The 27,137-nt window shown below is 41.1% G+C and overlaps 1 protein-coding gene across 1 annotated transcript in view; it reads left to right on the top strand.

Moving 5' to 3' along the window:
* Positions 1–27,137, top strand: part of LOC126474374 (synaptic vesicular amine transporter-like) — a 116,714-nt gene that overhangs the window by 59,882 nt on the left and 29,695 nt on the right. The window contains exons 6-7 of the mRNA XM_050101841.1: positions 18,823–18,863; positions 24,092–24,238. Coding sequence (XP_049957798.1) covers positions 18,823–18,863; positions 24,092–24,238 — 188 coding nt within the window. The remainder of the gene's footprint in view (positions 1–18,822; positions 18,864–24,091; positions 24,239–27,137) is intronic.

Genomic DNA, 27,137 nt, shown 5'->3' on the forward strand with positions numbered 1-27,137 from the left:
GTCCGTTCGTAAATTTTCCTTAAGGGGATCACGCTCCGGGATATCTTCAGGATAAATTTCAATCCTCGTAGACCTTTTTCGAATTCACTTCGGTGATCGATCCCCCTTTGGTTTTCTTATTTTGAAAGTAGCCCTTTCTGGGCACATTCTCCATGTGTTTGTATAGTTCATAGCTGTGACGCCTTCCCTGATGGCACCCAGGATTTTTTCTCAAATCTTCCTTTCTTTGGCCTCAAGTTTCTCCAATAGACCTTTATTCATCGTAAAAATCTCTGCCGCATGTACTACCTCCAGTATAAAAGCAGGGAAAGTGGTGTCTAATTCTGGCATTTACGAACATCAATCTAGTTAGTTGACAGGCCATTTCTAGTTTGTTAATGTGTGTTACGATGGCATTCTTCTCGGGTAGGTTATGTTGTCTCCACTTATCTATTTAAATATTTCTGTCTGCTTAGTTTCTCCTTTTCTGACGTCTAATTCTTTTGGTTAAGTTGCTTTATTTCCATATCAACGGAGTCTGAGAAGATCACTAGATCATCCGCAAAGGCTAGACGGTCGATTGTGAACTTTATGTACGTCTAGCCTAGGCATTTAATAATATTATTTATAGTGTTTGTTCCAAATCAGAATCTTGCCGGAATGGATGTAGTTTTTATCACCCTTTATACAACATAATAATTTCTACATCTACATCTACACGGATACTCTGCAAACCACATTTAAGTGCCTGGCAGAGGGTTCATCGCACCACCTTCACAATTCTCTATTACTTCCAATCTCGTATAGCGCGTGGAAAGAACGAACACCTATATCTTTTCGTACCAACTCTGATTTCCCTTATTTTATCGTGGTGATCGCTTCTCCCCATGTAGGTCGGTTTCAACAAAATATTTTCGCATTCGGAGGAGAAAGTTGGTGATTGAAATTTCGTGAGAAGATTCCGTCGCAACGAAAAACGCCATTGTTTCAATGATGTCCAGCCCAAATTTTCTATCATTTCAGAGACACACTATCCACTATTTCGAGATAATACAAAACGCGCTACCTTTCTTTGAACTTTTTCGATGCACTCCGTCAGTCCTGTCTGGTAAGGATCCCACACAGCGCAGCAGTATTCTAAAAGAGGACAGCCAAGCGTAGTGAAGACAGTCTCCTTATTAGATCTGTTACATTATCTAAGTGTCCTGCCAATAAAACACAGTCTTTGGTTAGCCTTCCCCACAACATTTTCTATGTGTTGCTTCCAATTCAGCTTGTTCGTAATTTAACTAGGTATTTAGTTGAATTTACGGCCTATAGATTTAAACTGATTTATCGTGTAACCGAAGTTAAACGAATTCCTTTTAGCACCCATATGGATGAGATCACACTTTTGGTTATTTACGTTCAACTGCCAACATTCGCACCATTCAGATATCTTTTATAAATCGTTTTTAAATTTGTTTTGATTTTCTGATGATTTTATTAGTCGGTAAACGACAGCGTCATCTGAAAACAAGCTAAGACGGCTGCTCAGATTGTCTCCCAAATCGTTTATATACAGGGTGGTTGGTCCATTGATGGCGACCGGTCCAAATGTCTCACGAAATATGCGTCAAACGAAAAAACTACAAAGAACGAAACTTGTCTAGCTTGAAGGGGGAAACCAGATGGCGCTATGGTTTGCCCGCTAGATGGCGCTGCCATAGGTCAAACGGGTATCAACTGCGTTTTTAAATAGGAACACCCATTTTTATTGCATATTCGTGTAGTACATAGAGATATATGAATATTTTTGTTAGACCACTTTTTTCGCTTTGTGATAGATGGCGCTAGAATAGTTAACAAACGTATAAGTACGTGGTGGCAGGTAACATTCCGCCAGCGCGGACGGTATTTGCTTCGTGATACATTACCCGTGTTAAAATGGACCGTTTACCAATTGCGTAAAAGGTCGATGTCGTGTTGATGTATGGCTATTGTGATCAAAATGCCCAAAGGGCGCGTGCTATGTATGCTGCTCGGTATCCTGGACGACATCATCCAAGTATCTGGCGCGTGTCCGCAGCTCGTGGTCGTGCGGTAGCGTTCTCGCTTCCCACGCCCGGGTTCCCGGGTTCGATTCCCGGCGGGGTCAGGGATTTTCTCTGCCTCGTGATGACTGGGTGTTGTGTGATGTCCTTACGTTAGTTAAGTTTAAGTAGTTCTAAGTTCTAGGGGACTGATGACCATAGATGTTAAGTCCCATAGTGCTCAGAGCCATTTGAACCATTTTTTTTTTTTTTTTTTTTTTTTGTCCGGAGCGTTCGCCGGATAATTGCGTTATTTAAGGAAACAGGAAGTGTTCAGCCACATGTGAAACCTCATCCACGATCTGCAACAAATGATGATGCCCAAGTAGATGTTTTAGCTGCTGTCGCGGCTAATCCGCACATCAGTAGCAGACAAACTGCGCGAGAATCGGGAATCTCAAAAACGTCGGTGTTGAAAATGCTACATCAACATCGATTGCACCTGTACCATATTTCTATCCACCAGGAATTGCATGGCGACGACTTTGAACGTCGTGTACAGTTCCGCCACTGGGCACAAGAGAAATTACGGGACGATGACAGATATTTTGCACGCGTTCTATTTAGCGACGAAGCGCCATTCACCAACAGCGGTAACGTAAACCGGCATAATATGCACTATTGGGCAACGGAAAATCCACGATTGCTGCGACAGGTGGAACATCAGCGACCTTGGCGGGTTAACGTATGGTGCTGCATTCGGGAGGAAGGATAATTGCCCCCCATTTTATCGATAGCAATCTAAATGGTGCAACGTATGCTGATTTCCTACGTAATGTTCTAGCGATGTTACTACAAGATGTTTCGCTGCATGACAGAATGGCGACGTCCTTTCAACATGATGGATGTCCGGCACATAGCTCGCGTGCGGTTGAAGCGGTATAGAACAGCATATTTCATGACAGGTGAACTGGTCGTCGAAGCACCTTACCATGGCCCGCACGTTTACAGGATCTGACGTCCCCGGATTGCTTTCTGTGGGGAAAGTTGTAGGATACTTCCTATCGTGATCCACCGACAACGCCTGACAACATGCGTCAGCGCATTGTTAATGCATGTGCAAACATTACGGAAGGCGAACTACTCGCTGTTGAGAGGAATGTCATTACACGTATTGCCAAATGCATTGAGGTTGACGGACATCATTTTGAGCATTTATTGTATTAATGTGGTATTTACAGGTAATCAAGCTGTAACAGCATGCGTTCTCAGAAATGATAAGTTCACAAAGGTACATGTATCACATTGGAACAACCGAAATAAAATGTTCAAACGTACCTACGTTCTGTATTTTAATTTAAAAAAATGACCTCTTACGAACTGTTCGTCTAAAATTGTGAGCCATATGTTTGTGACTATTGCAGAGCCATCTATCACAAAGCGAAAAAAGTGGTCCAACTAAAACGTTCATATTTCTTTACGTACAACTCGAACATGTAATAAAAAATGGGGGTTCCTATTTAAAAAGACGAAGTTGATATCCGTTTGACCTATGGCAGTGCCATCTAGCGGGCCAATCATAGCGCCATCTGGTTTCCCCCTTCAAGCTAGACAAGTTTCGTCCTTTGTAGTTTTTTCGTTTGACGCTTATTTCGTGAGATATTTGGCCCGGTCACAATCAATGGACCACCCCGTAGATAAGGAGCAGCAAAGGGCCCATAACACTACCTTGAGGAACGCCAGAAATCACATCTGTTTTACTCAATGACTTTCTGTCAGTTACTACGAACTGTGACCTCTCTGACAGGAAATCACAAATCCAGTCACACAACTGAGACGCTATTCCATAAGCACGCAATTTCACTACAAGCCGTTTGTGTGCTACAGTGTCAAAAGCCTTCGGGAAAGCCAGAAATACGGAATTCATCTGAAATCCCTTGGCAGTAAGTAGCATTCAACACTTCATGGGAATAAAGATCTAGTTGTGTTTCACAAGAACGATGTTTTCTAAACCCATGTTGACTGTGTGTCAATAGACCGTTTTCTTCGAGGTAATTCATAATGTTCGAGCACAATATATGTTCAAAAATCCTGCTGCATATCGACATTAATGATATGGGCCTGTATTTAAGTGGATTACTCTTACTACCTCTCTTGAGTATTGGTGTGACCTGTGCAACTTTCCAGTCTTCGGGTACGGATCTTTCGCCGAGCGAACCGTTATATATGATAATTAAGTATGGAGCTAATGCATCAGCATACTCTGAAAGGAACCTAATTGGTATACAATCTGGACCAGAAGACTTGCTTTTATTAAGTGATTTAAGTTGCTTCGCTACTCCGAGGATATTCACTTCTACGTTACTCATGTTGGCAGTTGTTCTTGATTCGAATTCTGGAATATTTACTTCGTCTCCTTTTGTGAAGGCATTTCGGAAGGCTGTGTTTATTAAGTCTGCTTTGGGGGTACTATCTTCAAAAGTACCTCCATTGCTATGGCGCAGAGAAGGCATTGATTGTTTCTTGCCGGTAACATACTTCACGTACGACCAGAATCTCTTTGGAATTTCTGCTAGGTTTCGAGACAAAGTTTCGCTGTGGAAACTGTTATAAGCATCTCGCATTGAAATCCACGCTAAATTTCGAGCTTCTGTAAAAGATCGCCAATCTTGGGGATTTTGCGTCTGTTTAAATTTGGCATGTTTGTTTCGTTGTATCTGCAACAGTGTTCTATCCCGTTTTGTGTACCAAGGAGGATCAGCTCCGTCGTTTGTTAATTTATTTGGTATAAATCTCTCAATTGCTGCCGATACTATTTCTTTGTATTCAAGAAACATCTGGTCTACACTTATATCTTTAATTTGGAAGGAATGGAGATAATCTCTCAGGAAGGCGTCAAGTGAAGTTTTATCTGCTTTTTTGAATAGGTATATTTTTCGTTTATTTTTGGAGGATTTGGGGTTACAATATTCAATCTCGCTACGACATCTCTGAGTTCACTAATCCGTATATCTGTTTTGATGCTCTTTATTAACTCAGGATTATTTGTTGCTAAGAGGTCATGCGTGTTTTCACAACCGTTTACTATTCGCGTGGGCTCATGAAGTAACTGCTCGAAATAATTTTCAGAACACAATTTCGGAAGACGTTTTATGCGTACCTCCGGAGTTAAACATGTATTATCGCCAAATTATCGAGGGTAAGTTAAAGTCACCACCAACTTTAATCCTATGAGTCGCGTACGTGTTTGAAATCAAATTCAAGTTTCCTTTGAACCTTTCAGCAACTGTACCATCTGAATTGGAAGGTCGGTAGAAGGATCCAATTACTATTTGATTCCGGTTGCCAACAATGACCTCTGCCCATACTAACTCACAGGAACTATCTACTTCAATTTCACGACAAGATAAACAACTTCTAACAGCAACAAATACACCACAGCCAACAGTGTTTAGCCTATCCTTTCGGAACACCGTTAGGTTGTTCGCAAAAATTTCGGCTGATCTTGTCTCCGGCTTTGGCCAACTTTCAGTGTCTATAATGATTTGAGCATCAGTGCTTTCTAATTGGAGCTCTGGTACTTTCCCAACACAGCTTCGACTATTTACAACTGTTATACCGACGGTTCCTTTATCTACGTTCTTCCTGTGTTCAGCCTGCACCCTTCGTGACTGAAGCCCTTCTTGAGTTTCCTGAGACCCTCTAACCTAAAAAACCGCCCAGTCCACGCCACACAGCCCCTGCTATCCGTGTAGCCGCCTCCTACGAATAGCGGACACCTGACCTATTCAGCAGAACCCGAAACCCAACCACCCTTTGGTGCAGGTCGAGGAATCTGCAGCCTACACGTTCGCAGAACCGTCTGAGTCTCTGACTCAGACCCTCCGCTCGGCTCTGTACCAGAAGTCCGCAATCGGTCCTGTCGACTATGCTGCATATGGCCAGCTCTGATTTCATCTTGCAAGCAAGACTGGCAGCCTTTACCACTTATGTTAGCCGCTCGAAATCAGAGAGAATCTCTTCTGATTTAATGTGACACACATCATAGGTACCGACGAGAGTAACCACCTGCAGTTGGCTGCACCCTGTGCTCTTCATGGCATCCGGGAAGACCCTTTCCACAACTGGAATGACTCCACCCGGTATCCACACGGAGTGCACAATGATTTTCTTTTCCTTCTTGGCAGCAATGTCCCTAAGGGGCTCCATAACGTACCTAACGTTGGAGCTCCCAACTATCAATAATCCCATCCTATGTGATTGTCCGGATCTTGCAGGCTCAGAGGTTTCCCCTGAAACACGACAGGCGACAGCATCTGGCTCAGCGACAGTGTCAGTCACAGAGGAGCACCTGGAACCTGTTTGTCAGACAAACCGAGGAAACCTTGCGTGCGGTCGCCTGGGAAATCTTTCGCCGCCTGCTACGGCCTGGGGCGACCTCCCACTCGACCACAGGTGAGGGGTCAACCTCAGTGCGAGCAGTAATTGGGGTGGCCACCGGTGAGGACTGATCGGAGGACTCGGACGTGCTGGGCGTCCGTTGGATCCCCAAGGCCGGCCCACAACAGTGGTGCCCATCCACTGCAGCCTCAAGCTGTGTAGCCGAAGCCATCACAGCCTGATAATAATAATAGTTATTATTAGTAGTAGTATTTAAATTATAATTGTTACTGTAATCAATAAAGTATAATTTACTCAAAAATTGATTCCCAGCAGTGTAGTATATTTGTCTCTCTATTACAATGAGACATGAAAACTTTAACTCGGTGACTGCTGCTCTGTATCTATTATATAGGTTTCTATGAACAGCGTTGCTCTGTCACGCCACACGCTCGTGTTCTATTGTCAAAACCTACAATCGCGACAACCCTACGATTTGCCTTATTTTCCCTAGGCAACCCTTACCTGTTTCCATCTGAGAACTTTCCATTATTACCTGTAAAAAGATAGGCTACCTTACTTCGGCGTTTCATTTACATCCTTTAGTCTTGATTGGTGCTAAAATTTTTGAGGAATTGCATTAGAGCAACTATCGAAAAAATTTCATTAAGCAATTTTTAACTAAAAGTAACTGTGCAGGGATGAAGGTCGGCAAGTGGCACGTTTTATTTATCTTAACATTACATTGTATAAAATATACGAGTGTATTTCATTAGGAAACATGATGAGGGAAGGTTGAGTTACGTCGGTATCTTCTCTGTAACGATAATTTTTTATTGAAGAAGATATTATGACAGGTTGTACCACAGTTTAGATTTACTTTACTTCATTTTATTCATTTCATTTGACTTGCAAGGGAACAATCCCAAATTTTTATTTTTGCACAGTCTCACGTCTAAGGGGTAAAACACACCCCAAAAGCTAATGTGGCATATTATGTTCAAAGGGAATATCTTTGAACTGTGATACGTAAAAAATGTGTTCCATGCAAAAACTGAAATGAAATTAACGCTGAAAACTGTATAATAAACTTTTGTAATAATCTGATATTTTGAATATGTTTTCAACATACAGAATTAAAATATATAAACGTTCATTATTATTCTAATTATTTGTCTTACTTATTTTTTTTTTTTTTTAGATCCTAAGTCTTTTTACGGTTTAAATTCAAGTTTCTTCTCTTTCTAGTTTATCATTTCACATGTGTGCTATTTGTTTATTGTAAATATTAAGTAAGTCAGTAACATGATATCTTTAAGGAAATGCTTAAAACATAACTTTTTTCACACCATGCACGTAAGATAAACGAAATTTCTTCACTTAGTACACCCAACAGAAAAAGATATTCAAAACAAAATTCAGCACAATTCTCAAATTATGGCTGGCGATCCTCTAAATAACTAGAATTGCATGAGGTTTATTTCAGTACACTGGCAAACCTTGGTGTAGAGAATTGTTATGTGCTAGTGACTGTAGCTGGATTATATAGTTTCTCAAGTGGAGACTGACATCGTAATGATTCAGCCTAACTGAATCTGAAAATCTTCTCACCAACTTCTTCCAACATCAAAAGTCGTATACGTCCTACGGCTCTACAGTCAGTGACATATTTAGCGAGACAGTTCGCCTTATCGTTATGCTGAAATACGTTGCCTTACTGCTTGTCGAACCAGTATAATTTGCAAGAAGACTAAACGCTACCACCGTATGGGCATGACCTCAGTTGCAAATCACATTTAAGTGCCTGGCAGAGGGTTCATGGAACCACCGTACTGCTTCTGATTTACTTATTGCTTAAGTTTATCTGCTGTGTTCAATAAACTTAGGAAAATCTTTATTTAGTATGAACTGTACTAATACAAACGAATTACAACTTATAATGACAACGTTGCGAAAAAGTTTTTTAATAAAATGGAATCGCCCAAACTGCCACACATTATTGGGATAATACGCCCTTTCAGCTTCGAAACGGTCTATCTACACGTTCAGCCCATGATAATACTGAAGGAGCGTCACAGGACTACCGCGAAAGTATGCAAACGTAGCAGTAGGAGTAGACATACAGAACAAAACCCAGTTAACAAATCATCCAGTGCCACAATTATGCCAACACAATTGACAAAAGCAAAAACAGGAGGCACTAATAAGTGTGCAATTGAGGTACAGAATCAAAGTTTAGGAGAGAAGTTGTCTTAGGATTTCTTTACTGATTGTCAACCTGCCTGCTGGCAGCTCTTTCGCAGGAGAGGTAACAGTTTTGTCTCCAGGGAGACTAGAACTGAAAGACTGAAGGGCGACCACTTTACCGCTAAGTTAACGAAGTTGCTTTTCGTAATGATATTCACATTAAAGAATGTGGACGTCACATGCGTACCATCACACATTGGTGGTGAGGTTGACATTTTTTATGGTTTGAACGCTTTTATGATAGCTGTCACCCTTCAGTATACACTGGGTCTCTTGACGCATAAAAGCAAAATTCAAAGCAGAAACTAATATACTAGAATGTATGTTTTTCATATTCGATTACTGTTACTTACATAAGTTTATGTAACATTTGTTCAAAAATGGCTCTGAGCACTATGGGACTTAACTTCTGAGGTCATCAGTCCCCTAGAACTTAGAACTACTTAAACCTAACTTACCTAGAGACACACACACATCCATGACCGAGGCAGGATTCGAGTCTGTGACCGTAGCGGTCGCGCGATTCCAGACTGTAGTGCCGAGAACCGCTCGGCCATCCCGGCCGGCTGTAACATTTGTGATAATAACATCTCATTTTAACAATATCTGAAAATGCTGATTTATTTTGTAATTAATTCGATTGTGTTTCTCGATTTCATAGAAATATTGATGTCATTAATCTCACATACTTCCATGACAACAAACATAAAAAATCAATTTTAACATGGAGCACGAAAATTCGAAGCTGTGCTGTTAGTCCCTACCCTAGCAACTTGCTAGCTGAAAAGCCATGAGTGCCTACTGATGCAGTAGCGTCCAAACTTTGATTGACACTTTACCGAAAACTATTGAATATTGGCACCTAATACGAAATAAGTGTCCCTGTATTTCCGGCCTGCTTCACTAAGCGAAGTATCGACTGTGTCAAAGGGCGACCTATTGCGGCTCCTCCTTGTACGATATAGTCTCGGGAAATGGCTTATGTAACCCGAAACCCATGCAGGAAACATGGTGTTCTAGCAATATTTCATTGCCAGAAACAGAGCTCGGCCAGTTTGCTTAAGGGATAAAATAGAAAACGTACGGCAAACTAAAAAAAAAATTCCTGCTCTTTATTTATGATGTTCGTGTTGCAGTCGGTGCACCTAGATATTATTCGTAACTACGGTTGAGGCCCAAATCATAGTTACAGAAATACGAATGAAACTTATTGGCCTAGAGTATGTATTCGCCCTTCCAGTCAATGCCGTGGCAGCTGACGATACTGCGTCTTTGATGGGTCGACCTCCCCTGTGACAGGCGGCTCAAGATTCACACTGGCTGAGTAAGCGTTTTATGGCTGTCGCTAGTCTGGTGGAGAATTGGCAACATTGTAGATCATGTGTGGCAAATGTGTGACCGTCGATTTACTTCCTGGTTTGGTTCAGAACTCTCCTGGGAAATTCGTTCGATATTTTATTGTCATTTAGATGAAATAATCCGAATAATTCTCAGTTAAGGGATGATATGAAGGTCTTATTTCAATAGCGGTACAAGTCCATTTTTGTTCATTTTGAGATACAGTGTCCTAAAGTTAAATGAGCGCTGAAAATTCTACAGTTGAGATACCAGAAATGTTCAAGCATATAGCTTCTTGCTAGAGATGAACCTTTCTTTCTGTTTGTTTGGATCATTAATTTCAGGAGCATTACAGCCAGAAAAGTGGAGGTAATGGACTTGTACCAATATTGAAATAAGCCCTTCATATAGAGGTGGTAGATTTATGGCTCTGAGTCCAGGAAGCTCTTTCCAACAGAAAATGCAGATTACTTCGCCATTTACTTACGCTGCGAATTCTGTCTCGGTCATCATTGTGACAACAAGGGAGCCTATTTAACACAGTTGTATACTAATTTAACTGTAAAGGTTTCGCCCTTCAAGCGGAAGAGTGCGTTAATTTTCAGTTCTAACCTCGATGGAGACAAGATTTTAACCTCCTCTGTAAAAGTGTCACTAGCAGACATATAGACAGTCAGTAAAGAAATCCTAAGACAAGTTCTCCCCCGTACGTTTTCTCCCTACCTTGATTCTGTACCCCGCATATCTAAAAGTGAAAAACTTACTTAGCTGAACATTTGTTTGTGCCTGTTTTTTCTGCTTCTGTCAATTGTACTGACATAATTGTGGCACTGAATGATTTGTTAACTGGATTTTGTTTTAAGTATCTACGCTTACTGCTACGTTTGCATACTTTCGTGGTAGTCCTCTAACGCAACTTCGGTATTACTTTGGTCTGAATGTATAGACAGACCGTTTCCAAGCCGAAAGGGCTTATTATCCTGCTAATTCGTGACAATTTGGGATACTTCGTTTTGCTAAAATCTTTGTTCATAACGTTACAGTGATAAGTTGTAATTCATTTATATTAGTGCAATTCATACTAAATAACTGTTTTTCATTAGTTTGTTGAACAAAGCGAATAAATGTAATTGATAAATAAATCAGCAGCAATATAGTCTCTCGCATTACCTGAAACAGTGTTCGGATAGCTTTTCGACTTCACTTCTGTAGAGAACATTTTGACAGCCTTGCGTTTGCTTACATGTCATCAAAAAAATGGTTCAAATGGCTCTGAGCACTATGGGACTTAACTTCCGAGGTCATCAGTCCCCTAGAACTCAGAACTACTTAAACCTAACTAACCTAAGGACATCACACACATCCATGCCCGAGGCAGGATTCGAACCTGCGACCGTACATGTTATCCTGTGTTAACAAACAGTATAACTATGTAGTTCAGCATGACGATGAGGCGAGGAGTCTCGCAAATTCTGTCACCAACTATACCTAACCTGTCGATCCTTTTAGGATCACCAGCTTAATAAGTTCCTTATCCTCAGGTAAGAAACTCAAAACGCATTTTTTCTTACAGACCACCATCCTTTTCATGGTTTTAAAAAGTCTAATGGAGAGTTTGGACTGAGGGTTCAAGAATTTCTTTTTGAAGCCCCAAATTTTCTTGTGACAGTATGAAAATCTGGCACTTTAACGTCTGACGACGGCAAAGGATACTTGACACTAGTTTTCTTTGCCAGCACGGGAGAAAAATCTGTGTTATCGTTAGACTCTTGGAGTGGTGATTGTGAAAAACCTTTTTGAGCGTCCTACCTGAGGACAAGGAACTCTTTCATCTGGTCATCCCAAAAGACTCGACGGCAAAGGTTGGACATATAGATATCGATGCTGGGAGAACTTCGTGGGAAGATTTGTAGATCTAGTTCTGCTGAATGACTATGTTCGTCTACACTTGAGAAACAATATAATCAAGCTGCAGTCACTAGTACATAACATCGCGCTTCGTCAAGGTTTTCCTATGTCCCAAAATATGTCTTTTACAATTCAGGATATTTAGAGGATCGCCAGCCACAATTTGAGAAACCTGATGAATTTTTTTTATTATTGTGTTGCCCGTCTTGTGTATTATGTGAAGAAATTTTGTTTATTTTACGTACACGGTGTAAAAAGCTTTGCGTTTTAACCATTTCTATGCAGATAATTATTGTAATGTTTCTGTATCATATTAACGAGTAAATTGCTCTTTTAATTCTACAAAATACTCATATGTGAAATAGTAAACAAAAAAACGTGAATTAAAACGTAAAATAACAATTTAAAACATAAAAGAAGTAAGTAAGACAGATAACTAGAATAATAATGAACATTTAGATATTTGAATTGGGTGTGTCGAAAATACTCCGACAGCGCATTGTGCACAGATTATTTTCCCAAAATGATATTCTGAAAACCAGTTTTATTACACATGGATGGATGTGACGTGGAAGCTTCTTGTTTTCATTTTTCAAAATTAATTAATGGCGCTGGGATGCTTTGCAATATTTCAATTTATTGCAGAAGCTGATTATACTGTTTTCAAGAATGTCAATTACATACCAACTTCTTTATGAAACACTTTTTTATATATCATTGTTCCGAAGAACGAAATAATATTTGCTGCACTGTTTCTACCTTCTGCATGTTCGCCAGGTTTTATTTAAGTCGCGTATTTACACTTGGGAATGTTCCCTTGTTAGTGTTATCCTCTAAGCATAATGTTTTAACTTGCACTACGATAGAGGACACAGGTTAAGTGAGATGTTCTCGGAACTGCCACACACAAGCGTTATTACTGGTTCGGAAGGTATGAAGATTAGTGTTCATCGTCCCGTTGACAACAACGTCATTAAAGAGAGAGAGTACAAGCTTGGAGAGTGCGAGAATGAGGCAGTAAAACTGCCGTGACCTTTTCAAACGCAAACCAGTCCGCCATTCGTCTTAATCTGTTTACAGACTGGAAACAGAAATCTGCATTGCAAGACGGGATTTGATCCTCGCTATTTCGGAAGGAGAGTACAATGTGCTAATCACTGTACCATCTCACCCGGCCAGTCTGCGCAGTGTCGTACACAGCCTTAGCATAAACAACTGAGTCCAGTGGAGCTATAGAACGAGAATGTGAGTGTTCGCAGTGTTATCTGGCGTGTGATGCGCTTGTGGATATTTGTGCGAAGCAGTTAGATACGATATTGTCAAGCAAGGCATACCTAGTGGAAATCATTTCATAAAAATAAGTCAGTAGTTACGCCTCAAGGAAGGTGGTCGAAAGAACACGATGTGTTTTGAAGCCAGCTGTAAGGCTTCTAGTTGAAACATGTAACTCCCGTACATTATCGAGCTTCGACACTAGTGGTGTCCGGACTTGTAATAAAGGCGCGCTAGAAAGTATTCATTATTTACTAAAACTTATTTGTAGGTACGCTTCAGTGTGTTTGTAGTTACTCTTTCCGTTAATATTTCGTCAAAACTTTTATTTAAAGCAATACCACCTACTCCACCAAGGCTCTAGAAGGAATAATAATATGGTGGCTGCCATCTTTAAAATGATTACACACGGGTTACACACTAATATACTATCGCCGATTGCCCCAGGAACTACAGCGGACAGTCAGTCACTGACACCAGTTTTTGCTGCGAGGATGTCCCTCAGCATCTCAATGTAACACGACGTCACAGTATGGAGGACTGCTCACAACGTATGTCTGAGCGCCACTAAATTACAAATGGAATGACCACGTACCAGAACATAACATGACAAAAGTGATTTATGCCTCCTAATATTGTGTCGGATTTCCTTTTGCCCTGCCCGGTATAGTGCAACAACTCAACGTAGCATGCACTCAACAAGTCGGTGGAAGTCCCCTACAGAGATATTGAGCCAGCCTGCCTCTACAGCCACACATAATTGCTAAAGCGTTGGCGGTGCAGAATTTTGTGCACTAGCTGACCTCTCGATTATGGGTTGGGGTTGGGGTTGTTTTTAGGGGAGGAGACCAGACTGCGAGGTTATCAGTCTCATTGGATTAGGGAAGGACGAGGAAGGAAGTCGGCCGTGCCGTTTCAAAGAAACCATCCCGGCATTTGCCTGGAGGAATTTAGGGAAATCACGGGAAAGCTAAATCAGGATGGCCGGGCGCGGAATTGAACCGTCGTCCTCCCGAGTGCGAGTCCAGTGTGCTAACCACTGCGCTACCTCACTCGGTCTCTCGATTATGTATGGAAGTTGGATGGAATTCATGTCGGGCGATCTAGGTGGCCAATTCATTAGCTCGAATTGTCCAGAACGTAAACCAATCGCGAACAACTGTGATCCGTTGACATGCCTCATTATCACCCATAAAATTTCCAATGTTGTCTGGGAACGTGAACTCCATTAATTGTTGCAAAGAGCCCAGGATAACCATTTTCAATCAATGATCCGTTCAGTTGTAGCAGACGACCCAGTTCATTCCATGCAAACACTGCCCATGCTATTATGGAGATTCCACCAGCTTGCACAATGCCTTGTTGTCAACTTCGGTCCATGGTTTCGTGGAGTCTGCACCACACTCCAACCCTGCAATCAGCTCTTACCGACTGAAATCGGGACTCATATGACCAGCCCACTGTTTTCTAGCCGCCTAGGGTCCAACCGATATGGTGATCAGCCGAGGACAGGCGCAGCAGGCGATGTCGTGCTGTTGGCAAAAGCACTCGCGCCGATCGTCTGCTGCCGTAGCCTCTTGACACCACACTTCACCGCACTGCCCTAACGTATACGTTCGTCGTATGTCCTAAATTGATTTCTGCGGTTACTTCACGCAGTGTTGCTTGATAGTACTGATAACTCTAGGCAAACGCCGTTGCTCTCCGTCGTTAAGTGAAAGCCGTCGGCCACTGTGATGTCCGTGGTGAGAGGTAATGCAATTTCGCACTCTCAACACATTCTTGACACTGTGGGTCTCGGAATATTAAATTATCTAACGATTATAGGAACCGAATGTCTCACGCATTTAGTTACAACTACCATTCCGCATTCATAGTCTGTTAATTCCCATCGAGCGACCCTAATCACTTCGAAAGTCTTTTCACGTGAATTTCCTGAGTACAGATAACTGCTTCGCCAATGCAGTTCCCTTTTATACCCTATGTACGCGATAGTACCGCCATCTGTACATGTGCACATCGCTATCCTATGACTTTTGCCACCTCAGTATATAGTGAATCTGACTACCAGGTAGATTACTCAAGAGCGGTTCAAGGCAGCGCTAGAAATTTTCCCTAGCAAGAAGACTAAAATGGAGCACTATCAATGACAACTGAGGCTCTGACAGAGATAATACCTACCATAAGACCCGAATAGTTCGTAATGACAACCGTGATCGGCTCATAAATGCCGATCAGAGACTGTACAGGAACCTGATTGTAATTAACAGCTCAAAAAAGTCGATCTATCTTACAGTGAAAAGAATCATGTTTCATTCGTGAGGTACTTCTAACGTGCTTGATGGAAGATATACTGTATATCCATTCAGATAATCTGTATGTAACATGATGCAAATCAATCCACCAGCCCATATGTGGAGTCACTTACAATAAACACTAACGTCATTACTGAGAACTTATATTTCATCAATCAACATCAAAATTATCCTCTTAATACCACGTTGATGTTTGTAACGTGGTGCACAACTGAGCTGGTGGATTGATTTGCATTCTATATGTGTCGTTATATCTTACATATGAATGTTGTTTGATAATGACTAAACCGTTGAAATCTGCCGATGGCACGTAAGTTTGAAAACTGTGCAGCCCGTAATGTTCAATACACGGTCACATGAGGCCTACATAATACAATGAAGTGTTAAGTCGCGCTGAGCCTACATTAGAAAGCTACACTACATTCGATACTCCACAGGTGGCAGAAATCCCAAATGAGCGAACTCTAATACATAATACTTCGTTAATTATTGTGTGGAAACTCAGTTTCTCTCTTAACGGTAATTATTTCGACAACTTTATATGAAAGAAAACAGTTGACGGCTATGGCACAGCTTTCCTACAGTCTCCTGTCTAATGTCAGCTTTAACCGCATCATTTTATTGATTCTTTTAGAATTTCGCGTGATGCTGACTCCCATGTCTTCACAAGGCATGGTCTCATTCGTAGTTATGTCGGACCTGGACATGTAGTGGTTAAGCGCATGCCTGGAAACCGAAAGGTTGCAGGATGGAATCTAGCTTGGACCATAAAATATCGCAGTTTCCGTTTTCCCTTCCTTCACTTCTCAATGATGTGAAGCTTTTTCAGGAACGGCTGGTAGTTCAGATTCCACATTAGAACGTAGGCACATTTCCCGTGTACGATTATTGGGGTGGGTTTGAGACAGGGAAATGGACGACGTAGCGTCCAATTGGAAGATATGCATCAGAATTTTGAGCCACACTGAATTATTATTACTGGCAGCTATGTGACGTTACCTTCCTTCGCCAAGTGAACTTGCTTAATCGGGCTTTTATGGAAATGTGTAGTTGAATGCATTTCTGAAACACAGCGCACTTTTTTTTATCACATTCTCAGAAAGTGTCGTATGAAGACACAGAAATTACAAATTGCCCGAAGTATGTGAATGTCACATAAAGAGTCTGTACAAACTGAGGGCGAACCGATTCTAACGTCTAACACTTTTTTATTGCTTTATAGCCATCCGTATTCCGCCATTGATAGTACCTACATGCTGAACCGTACATTTCCTAGTTTGCACCAGGCGCTAGATGGAAGAGGATTAGGAAAGGAAGTAAGCTATTTAGTGGTTTGGAGAAAGCACAGAAAATGTGGATTGCAGGACGGAAATTTGAACCCCCCGTTCTCAAGACCAGGAGTCCAGAGTCTTAACACTGCAGCGCCTCACCCTGCTTGCCAGACACCTGACCAGCTTATACACTCATGCTCATAAATTAAGGGGCCGTGCGGTTCTAGGCGCTACAGCCTGGAGCCGAGCGACCTCTACGGTCGCAGGTTCGAATCCTGCCTCGGGCATGGATGTGTGTGATGTCCTTAGGTCAGTTAGGTTTATGTAGTTCTAAGTTCTAGGCGACTGATGACCTCAGAAGTTAAGTCGCATAGTGCTCAGAGCCATTTGAACCATCATAAATTAAGGATAATTGCGGAATATGGTGCCACACAACATGGCACTACGCAAAACTGGCGCTAACAGCATATGCACATAGGGAACACAGACGACACAGATTTGTAAGTCCACGGTATCAGTGATAAGTTGAGAAAACCGTCCCAAAACACATGGGCCACAAAACGCCACTGATTCCTGCGCATGTACCCCGACATCAATATGTGATATGATCACCATGCACACGTACACAGGCCGCATAACGGGTTGGCATACTCTGGATCAGGTGGTCGAGCAGCTGCTGGGGTATAGCCTCCCATTCTTGCACCATTGCGTGTCGGAGCTCCTGAAGTGCCCTAGGGGTTTGAAGACGTGCAGCGATACGTCAACCGAGAGCATCGATGGGGTTTAGGTCTGGACAACAGGCAGGCCACTCCATTCGCCTGATATCTTCTGTTTCAAGGTACTCCTCCACGATGACAGCTCGGTGGGACCGTGCATTATCATCCATCAGGAGGAAGGTGGGACCCATTGCACCCCTGTAAAGGCGGGCATACTGGTGCAAAATTACGTCCCGATACACCTTACCTGTTACAGTTCCTCTGTCAAAGACATGCAGGGGTGTACGTGCACCAATCATAATCCCACGCCACGCCATCAAACCACGACCTCCATACAGGTCCCTTTCAAGGACATTAAGGGGTTGGTATCTGGTTCCTGGTTCACGCCAGATGAAAACCCGGCGAGAATCACTGTTCAGACAATACCTGGAGTCGTCCGTGAACATAACCTGGGACCACTGTTCCAATGACCATGTATTGTGTTCTTGACACCAGACTTCACGGGCTCTCCTGTGACCAGGGGTCAGTGGAACGCACCTTGCAGGTCTCCGGGCGAATAAACCATGTCTGTTCAGTCGTCTGTAGACTGTGTGCCTGGAGATAACTGTTCCAGTAGCTGCGGTAAGCTCCCGAACAAGGCTACCTGCAGTACTCCGTGGCCGTCTGCGGGCTCTGATGGTGAGACATCGGTCTTCTTGTGGTGTTGTACGCTGTGGAAGTCCCGTACTGTAGCGCCTGGACACATTTCCTATCTGCTGGGATCGTTGCCATAATCTTGAGATCACACTTTGTGGCACACGGATGGCCCATCCTGTGACCCGCTGTGTTTGACCAGCCTCCAGTCGCCCCAGAATTCTACCCCCCACCCCCGTAACGTCATCAATATGTGTTCTTTGAGCCATTTTCAACACATAATCACCATTAGCACGTCTGCACACTTACTCGCTGAACCGTACTCTGACATGCACCAACACACCTCTGCGTATGTGGATTGCTGCCAGCGCCACCGTGCGACGACCGCAGGTCAAATGCACCGCATGGTCATACCCCGAGGTGATTTAAACCGGCAGACCGCCCACTACAGCGTTGTTTCACCATGTATCAGCATTATCCGTAATTTATGAGCATGAGTGTTTATTTCATAATATTTCACTGATTTATTTAACCTGATAAGATTAGAGCCATCAGGATCTCTCTTACATCTACACAGACATTCTCCTTAAGAACGAGTGATTGCACATCACGTCATACAAAATTCTTCTGTTCGTACTCTGGTCCAACATCACACAGTTCGTACCATTATCTTTCCACCAAACCTTCAGTGCATTACCTTAAACGTAGTCTGTAGGCTATGTCTAACCCAAGGTTTTTTTCGATGTTCCAGTGTTGCAGCTCCTGTATATGGACCTCCGGGTATCTCCAGAGGTAAGTAAATTATATATACAGTAAAAGAGCACTCTATTCTCTACAGTAACAGCAATGATGATATTACTACGTGTAACGTTTTATTTTTTATTTTTTAAGACAGTAACACAAGCACTAATGAGTGTACATTTTACTCAGATCTCGAACATAAGGCAGCTAGCAGTACCTTAAAACCAAGTACCATGCCACGTTCGGCAAGAAAATCTGTCGGCAAGCTAAAATAACGTTTTTCGTACTGTCTTTCATTAACGTCTGACTGCATGACATTCTTTGGCAAGTCATCATAGAAGACGAGTGTTTGTTCTGAAAGTATGAATAATATACGGTGCCTACCTGTGTAGACAGGCGTAGCAAAATCATGATCCCAGTTATTTTATTCAGTGAGAGAAGTTCCTGAATAAGGCAACAAAGTTTCTAAAGGTAGGTATTGCCTACAAGTAAAAGACTATAGCAAAACATTTAACTTCACATCTGTTCAGTAAGCTTTCCTCGGTTTAGATGAGTGATATGAAACATTTGATCTTTTACCCACTGTTACAAAATATCCGATAGCGTAACTACTAACAAGGAGACTAAATTCATTCCTCTTTTTATCTTCTTCTATTCCTCTAATAAACACTAACAAATGAATGGGATGTATTGCGGAAAAGATAAATTGTTTACCTGTCTTGATAATTTTATGTACATTTAATTTTTGTACATTTTATTTGTAAGGTGCCAGAGTATAACCAAATGGATCGCGTACAATATGTATATAGCATAATGATCCGTCAGGTAGAGAATTTAGCTGCCTATGATGATTAGTTCGCGCTCCCAGAGCGACACGCACAGAATCTTTCACGCTGTTGCTCTTTTCTCTGTGTCTGGTAAAGACTTTGAACATCTATGAAAATAAACAGTCCCATAGAGGGTGAATTAGGACCGCTGGCTCGATTTATCAGTGAAAATGTCATAAAGCGTGAGACATTCCTCATAAACTCTGTGGTATTCATGGGCCTGAAAAAATAAATTGGTCGTGCAATTTGTGAATATCGTACGGATGAGGTGGAGCAGGCTGTCGGTCATACACAAGACCTCGCTTAGGGGGTGAATTATTACGTCACCTTTCTGTGGGACTACCATAGGTGTCCCAGACAACCTTGCACTGAATTTTTAATGATGACCTCAATTAGCTGAAACTGCCTGCATAACAAGTTTCAAAGTCATTGACAGAAACTAACAAACCACGGACAGTTCAATCTGCGCATGGAACCTTAGTCCGGTGCTGGATGGACTGAGAGGCTTTTTTTCTGACATCGTACCTGATGGATGGACATCAGATTTTTATATTAATTTAGAGACTCAGCATAAGTCCATAGGAATGGCATCGTTAAAATTTACCGAAACATTAAGCCGACACGTAAATTAATTTCAATGTAAAATTTTGGAAAAAGTAGTCTGTGTTCAAGGAGATGTTTTGTTACCGGATTTGTTGAAACTAAAAAAGTTGGTAATAACATTAGCTTACTGCCAAATACTTTCGAAACAGTAGTAATATCATTGGTTTAGTGCCAAATGCTTTTGAAACAGATGTGTCATTTTCAGAAAGTCGAACGTGGAAAGCTGAGATACGGAGTAGTCTTCATTCTAAGAAATTTTCCTAATAACCTCATTGCAGGCGTCATCTCACATCGATATACTTCCAGTCCCTGTTACATCTCAAAGGGAGACTTACAGTGCTGCATTTTGGCGTTTTGGCTGGCTGAAACACCACGGCAGAATTGTAAGGATAGGATTTATTGCTCTGAAGCTGCAAAAGTACTTGGAATGTAAAGTGAAAATTTAATAAAATCAGTAAAGATCATGCTTTCAGAGGATGCTAATTCTGTTACTTTCATTTGTGTAAGATACTTAAAATGTGTCAGTTTTTGCACAGTAGATGATTCATGTAATTTCAGGAAATCGACCACGTTAGTCACCTTACTCTGTTACTGGAGTTCTTACATCATCAGCTACAGAGGCCCCAAATTATAAATGAAAAACGTTTGTTTCTTTATTGTTCTGTCATTCCCCTCCCGCTATTCCCCCGCCCTCCCCATGCACGATTCTGGCGTGACGGTAAGCTGCCAGAGGTATAAACATCTCTGTTCCACCAAAACGTTTAAAAATACATTAACATAAAACAATTAAATTAAACAATGCAGCATTTACGTAGGTTTCAAAAATTAATAAAAAGATGAATTTTATTGGTGGTATTTACGTAAAATTAAGCTGTTCAATCTTAAAACCCAAAGATTAAAATGTAGAATAAAAAGATATTTATAAGGCTTTGCAGATAGTTGATGATCTTTGTAATACAACTCAAACTTCGATCTTAATGAAAATAACGTTTTTGAAGTAATTGTAAGTTATGCCTAGTGCCTAGTCCATCGGATTATGACTGCACTCTGTATTACTAAGCCCTCACTAAATTAATGATTTAGAGAATTTAGTTTAAGACTAGTCAGTGCATGAACACTTAATTGTAGTGTGTAGCACTAACAGCACTCCTTAAGTATTTACACAACACGAGTCATTAATGTGCAAGCATACTTAAGTGAAAGTATTTTTCGAAAGTATTATCACATAAATGTGTGTCCTCAAAGTCAAAAGAATCATTGGCAGTTTAAAGTTTCACGCAAAACTACTGACACTTATTATTGGAACAAGTCTGACCAAATGTGTCACAACACAGGAATGATTAAAAACTTAATGAACTGTACGAAAATCACAGGCAACAGGTAACTGACTTGTAAAACACTGTTGCGTCTAGTCCACAGGTTCTAGTACTGAATACAAACAATAAGCTGGCAACAAGTATAACATTTAGTAAAACAAATAGAGTTAGTATCTCACGTATTAAGCAGCTCTCTGTAGGACATTGAACAAACAAATATTTTTTGAAAGCAAGCTGATAGATATGAGGAGTTAATTTCACCGCACTTTTATATCAGTTTTGAGAATATTAATTAGGGTATCCACATTTAACAGTTGTTTCAATAAGTTCAAAGTAATTATACTTCGTAAAAAACAGTACATTTTTTCCAGTACTTTCTCTTTCCCTCATGATTTGTCGTCCTTCCTTTTACATTGTGCCAACAAACCGCATTAATTTTCAGAGGTACACTCAACAGTTACTGCCTTAGTGCCAAAGAAATGACAGAGTGAAGCTCCCTTTGGCTTACTGAAAAAGTTCTGCATTAGTACAAAATGAAGTTTAATTTTCACCAAGATTATTTACTATAAATCTTCAAAGAAAATTCTTGAGAGAGCAAAAGTATATTGATTTACAGGCCATTACATGTAGTTCATATCACTATTTATTGCCATTTCCCAGAATAAAAGTCCCAAACTTACGACAATGTAACATACACATACCGCATTAAGATATATTTCCATTGACGTCTTTGAAGTTAAATGTCTGAGTTTTTGTAATTATAATCTTGATGTGAGATCTCAGTTGTCTTCCTTGAACCATTCACTCTTCACCCAAACCACAATAATATAGCTCAGATTTTACGGTTTTATATCGCTCGATCTCCATCCTCTTCGTACCTCTTATTCCATCTTCGTAGCTATTCTGTGCGTTTCCCCACAGAACACCCAAGTAGAATAAGTGCACTGCCCATGTTACGATACGGAAGCAGAGAACGACAGCAGCATTCCTAGTGGCCTGGAAGTGAACTTCGAATACGGGAAAATACGACGCGAAATTCTATATTCTTGCTTTTTGAAAGACGAGTAATAAATGATAGCATTTCCCATTTATATTTCTCCTAGTGGCCTGGAACTAAACTTCAAATACGGGAAAATATGGCGAGAAAATCTGTATACTTGCTTTTTGAAAGACGCGTATGGAATGACAGTATTTTCCATTCATATTTTTCAAGTTGTCTAGTAGTAAAAAGAATGCCTGGGACCATTCTTGTGACATTTCAAATTAATTTATACAAGAAATCTAAAAAAAACGAAGACTAATTTCTCATAGCTGGAGTTCACAGTCGTGTAAAATTTTGTAAATGATATCACGCTCGCCTTTTGAGCGTAAAATTACTTAATTGTAAAACCGAATATTGCAGTTTCGAACATTTGTCAGTGGAAATAATTGCACTTTAGTACATGTCAGAACCTAAAAATCGTACAACATGACACTCATATATGTCAGATGACTTCTAGGGTTTTACATTTTCCAAAGCACCGTTACCTCCACTTGATAAGGCACACAGCCAAAATTGGGGTAGTGAGTTATACCAGTAAACTCACTGATAAATTACGTCTTGAGGCACTACAGTTTTATTAAAATTTGAAGAACATGCATTTGGGAATTATATCTAGGGGAAGGAAACGTTACAGTTCTATAGAGTTGTAGGGAGTGGGTATAAACATAGAAGTCTTTTACGTTGTAATTATGGACATGAGGATAGATACTGGGATGGATGGTGAGGAAGAGAAATGAAGTAGAAGAGTAGGATGTGGACAAGACCATAATGGGAAAAGGAGTAGGGAAAGGTGTAGAAGGAAAAGTGAAAGGTAAGTCCTGATATGGGGAAGATGGGTGGGGAAGTGTTATAGTTTATATATGGACAAATACCGGGGCAGATTTCATTGTCTGGGAGAGAGAGACGGCTGGGTTTGTAGGGAGAGCACAAGGAGTGTATGTTGGTACAGATGTGGTGGACTGAGTTGTTTTTAGCGCGAGAGTGGACTGGAAATTAAAGTAAAACCAATAGAGTTATTGGAATCGAGTTTGCTGATAGTGTCAGATGTATGGAGGTGTTCAGTGTGGATAAAGAGAGATAAGAACTTAATAAGGTGGTCAAGGACCCATGTGGGAGGAAGGAAAATATATCCAGAAGCCAAGATAGGTGTGTAGTGTTCAAGAATTTGGAAGGAGAGACAAAACTTTGGTGAAGCAGATATCCACACAACATTGACATAGAGGATTTTTACATTTAGAGGATAGTGAAAAATGATGAAAATCATTGACGTAACAATATGATGATGGTATGATACGTTTCAGATGAGATCTTTTCTAGTCAGTAGATCCCTACTTTCGAAAAGCGCCTTCAATATGTCGCACATGGAAATAACACATTCAGCTTCATTACAATGAAGAGGACAGGGGGAAGTGCGAGGGATGGTGGAGAAACGAGTAGGGAGGGGAGGCAGCTGCAGGCAGCTGCAGCTCATGCCGTGCCTTGTGGCCACAGGTGGCGGTGGCGACTCGGGGCGTGCGCCAGCTGCTGGGCGACACGCGCATCACGGTGGCGGCCGGCGCCATCCTGGTGTCCACCACCGCCATGGCCGTGCTCGAACCCTGCCTGCCCGCCTACCTGATCGACACCTTCCAGCCCGAGGTGAGCGCCACAGCCCTTTACTGATTTTCGCTGATAGGTTGCTCTGAGGAGATCTCGTCTGGAAAAACGACCCCCATTTCACTGTCTTGGTTTAGGTTTGTCACGGTTTTCTTATATCAGCTCAAAAAATGCCAGGCTTTATCCTTGTCCGATGGAAATTAACACACTTTAATGTCTCAGAAGCCTACAAAAAGAACCATATAACTAGAGGTCTGTACAAATAATAAAAGTACTAACCATATTTTCACTGCATCTGCAAGTCCATTATCCGTATATGCTTCCACAGATCTTTTATCCATATTTTTGGATAATAAAATACGGTAAAACAGTTTAATCAGTTCAGTACACTGGAGCTCAGATGGCAGCAATGCTCTGGTTTGAATTTAATTTTCTGAAGTCTGACCATGAATTTTTCACTCCATTCGCTATAAACGTAAGGTAGATCTTTTCATTTATTTATTTATCCATCTTTAAGTATTTACATGCAATCGATGTCGTCATGAGTAATGTACAATTTACATATTAAGAAATATAACTATTGTGAGGTATCACTCAAAGCTAAAGTATACATTTTAAAAGAACATACACAATAAAGGAATACATTTGATACATAAAGATATCCCATATAACTAAAGTGTGCATATTATAGAATGTGCATAATGAAAGAATACATTTCATACATAAGGATTTCTCCATACGTTTAACAGTTAAACGTGGAACTACAGAGACAAAAAAGGTTAGGAACAGGTACAAACAGAGTTGCAAGTTGTCTCGTAACTCAGGTCTATTTTTGAAGAGTTTTCAAATTCTTTAACACTGTAAAAAGCTTTGTCTTTCAGCCATTTTTTAGTCTTACTTTTAAATATATTAAGAGAGACACAATGTGCCTGCACAGGTTATGTCTTGAAAAGCCTTATTTCCATGTATTCATAACTGTCTTGTGTTTTCTTGAGTCGAGTTATTGGTATGTCTATCTTAAATGTTTGACGAGTGTTATGATTATGAACGGACTGCCTAAGGTTGTAACTGTTAAATTTTTCTTTTATGTACAAAAGGCAGCTCTATATGAAAAGAGAAGGGACTGTCATTATCTGTAATTCTTTGAAGTATGACCTACAAGATATGTTATTTTTGGAAATCCCAGAGATGCTCCTCATGGCTTTCTCCTGCCAAATAAAAATTTTCCTGGACCATGGAGAATTACCCCATAGAAGAATACCATAGCTAATATGGCAATGAAAGAATGCATAATAAGAATTAATTAGCAGGCTTTCAGAAACACAGGTGCATAATTTTTCAGTAGATAGATAACTCACGAAAGCTTTCGAGATATGTTGTCTATGTGACTCTGCCAGGTTAATTTCGTATCTAAGTATATGCCAAGAAGTTTGGTAGAAGTGTACTCAATATCAGCATTGGATAAGCTGAAGAATATATTTACAGTCTTTTCGTAGTTAATAGCTAACTCAAAAAATGGTTCAAATGGCTCTGAGCACTATGCGACTTAACTTCTGAGGTCATCAGTCGCCTAGAACTTAGAACTAATTAAACCTAACTAACCTAAGGACATCACACACATCCATGCCCGAGGCAGGATTCGGACCTGCGACCGCAGCGGTCACGTGGTTCCAGACTGAAGCGCCTTTAACCGCACGGCCAATAGCTAACTCATTGGCTTCGAACCACATATTGGATAATCTGAAAAAATCTTTACTTTGCTCCTTCAGTTTATTTATGTCCTTCCTTGAATTGATGAAAGTTATATCATCTGCGTAAAGCACAGATTTGCATGGCATATTGCTGGGCAGGTCATTTATAAATATTATTAACAGTAATGGCCCAAGCACTGATCCTTGGGGACCACCTCTAGTGACATTCAGTAACTGTTACTTTTGACCATTGTAGCTTACAGTTTGCTTTCTGATACCGAGATATGATTTAATGAGGGAGAGTTCCAGATCCCTAATGCCATAATTTTAATACAAAATAATGTCATAATCTTTATATGTTCCTTAAATTGTAACATTCTGTCACAATTTCTGAAACACATTTTGTGTAATTTGCTGCAGAATATTCCCTCAACATTGGGAAGTCAAATTAATTTATGTCGCAATGCATCATCACATCTTGCATACTGCAAATGTTAACCCTTCTCATAGCCCAGTCACATTAATGTGATCACCGCCGACGTTCGACGTCAATGGGCAATAAATCCCTCCCAGGCGACAGGTGGTAGCACTAACAGTGGAAGTCATATAAAGCATGTCAAGGATGTGGGAAACAGTGCAGTCGTTGTGATAATGTGGAAATGGAGCGATTTATCTGACGCCCAAACCGGTATGATCGTTGGTTTCTGAACCAAGGGTGGAAGCATTTCCGAAACGGCTAAGTCTGTAAACTGTTCGCATGCCGTCGTGGTTGAAGTATATTGTACGTGGCAAATTGCCGCTGTCAAAATTTGCAGTGCACCAAGGGCCAGCGATGACAGGGGTGAACAACGGCTGCGGAGATTTGTACAGGTGGACTGATGCGCAACTGCTGAGCAACTGATTGGCCACATGCACCAAGGGGCCACCGACAGTGTCTCGTCAACAACCGTTCAGCGAACGTGGCTGCGTATGGGCATCCATAGCAGGCTCCTGGTTCACGTACCCATAATGACTACTGTTCATCTGAGGAAGGTTCCAATTTGCACACCAGAACCGTAACTGTAAGTCCACTGAGTGGCGACAGGTGGCTTTTTCAGATGAATCACGTTTTATGCTCCATTGGATAGGTATCTGTTGGAGTGCACAGCTTGAAAAACCAGAAAGCAAAGATCTTGCGACAATCTTCAGAGGGGTCCAAGCCTGAGGGCATACCCTGGGTGATGTTGTCATTCTGGAAGACGCAACGGATC

Source organism: Schistocerca serialis, chromosome 4 (genome assembly GCF_023864345.2).
Source record: "Schistocerca serialis cubense isolate TAMUIC-IGC-003099 chromosome 4, iqSchSeri2.2, whole genome shotgun sequence".
In the NCBI taxonomy this organism is placed as follows: Eukaryota; Metazoa; Arthropoda; class Insecta; order Orthoptera; family Acrididae; genus Schistocerca; species Schistocerca serialis.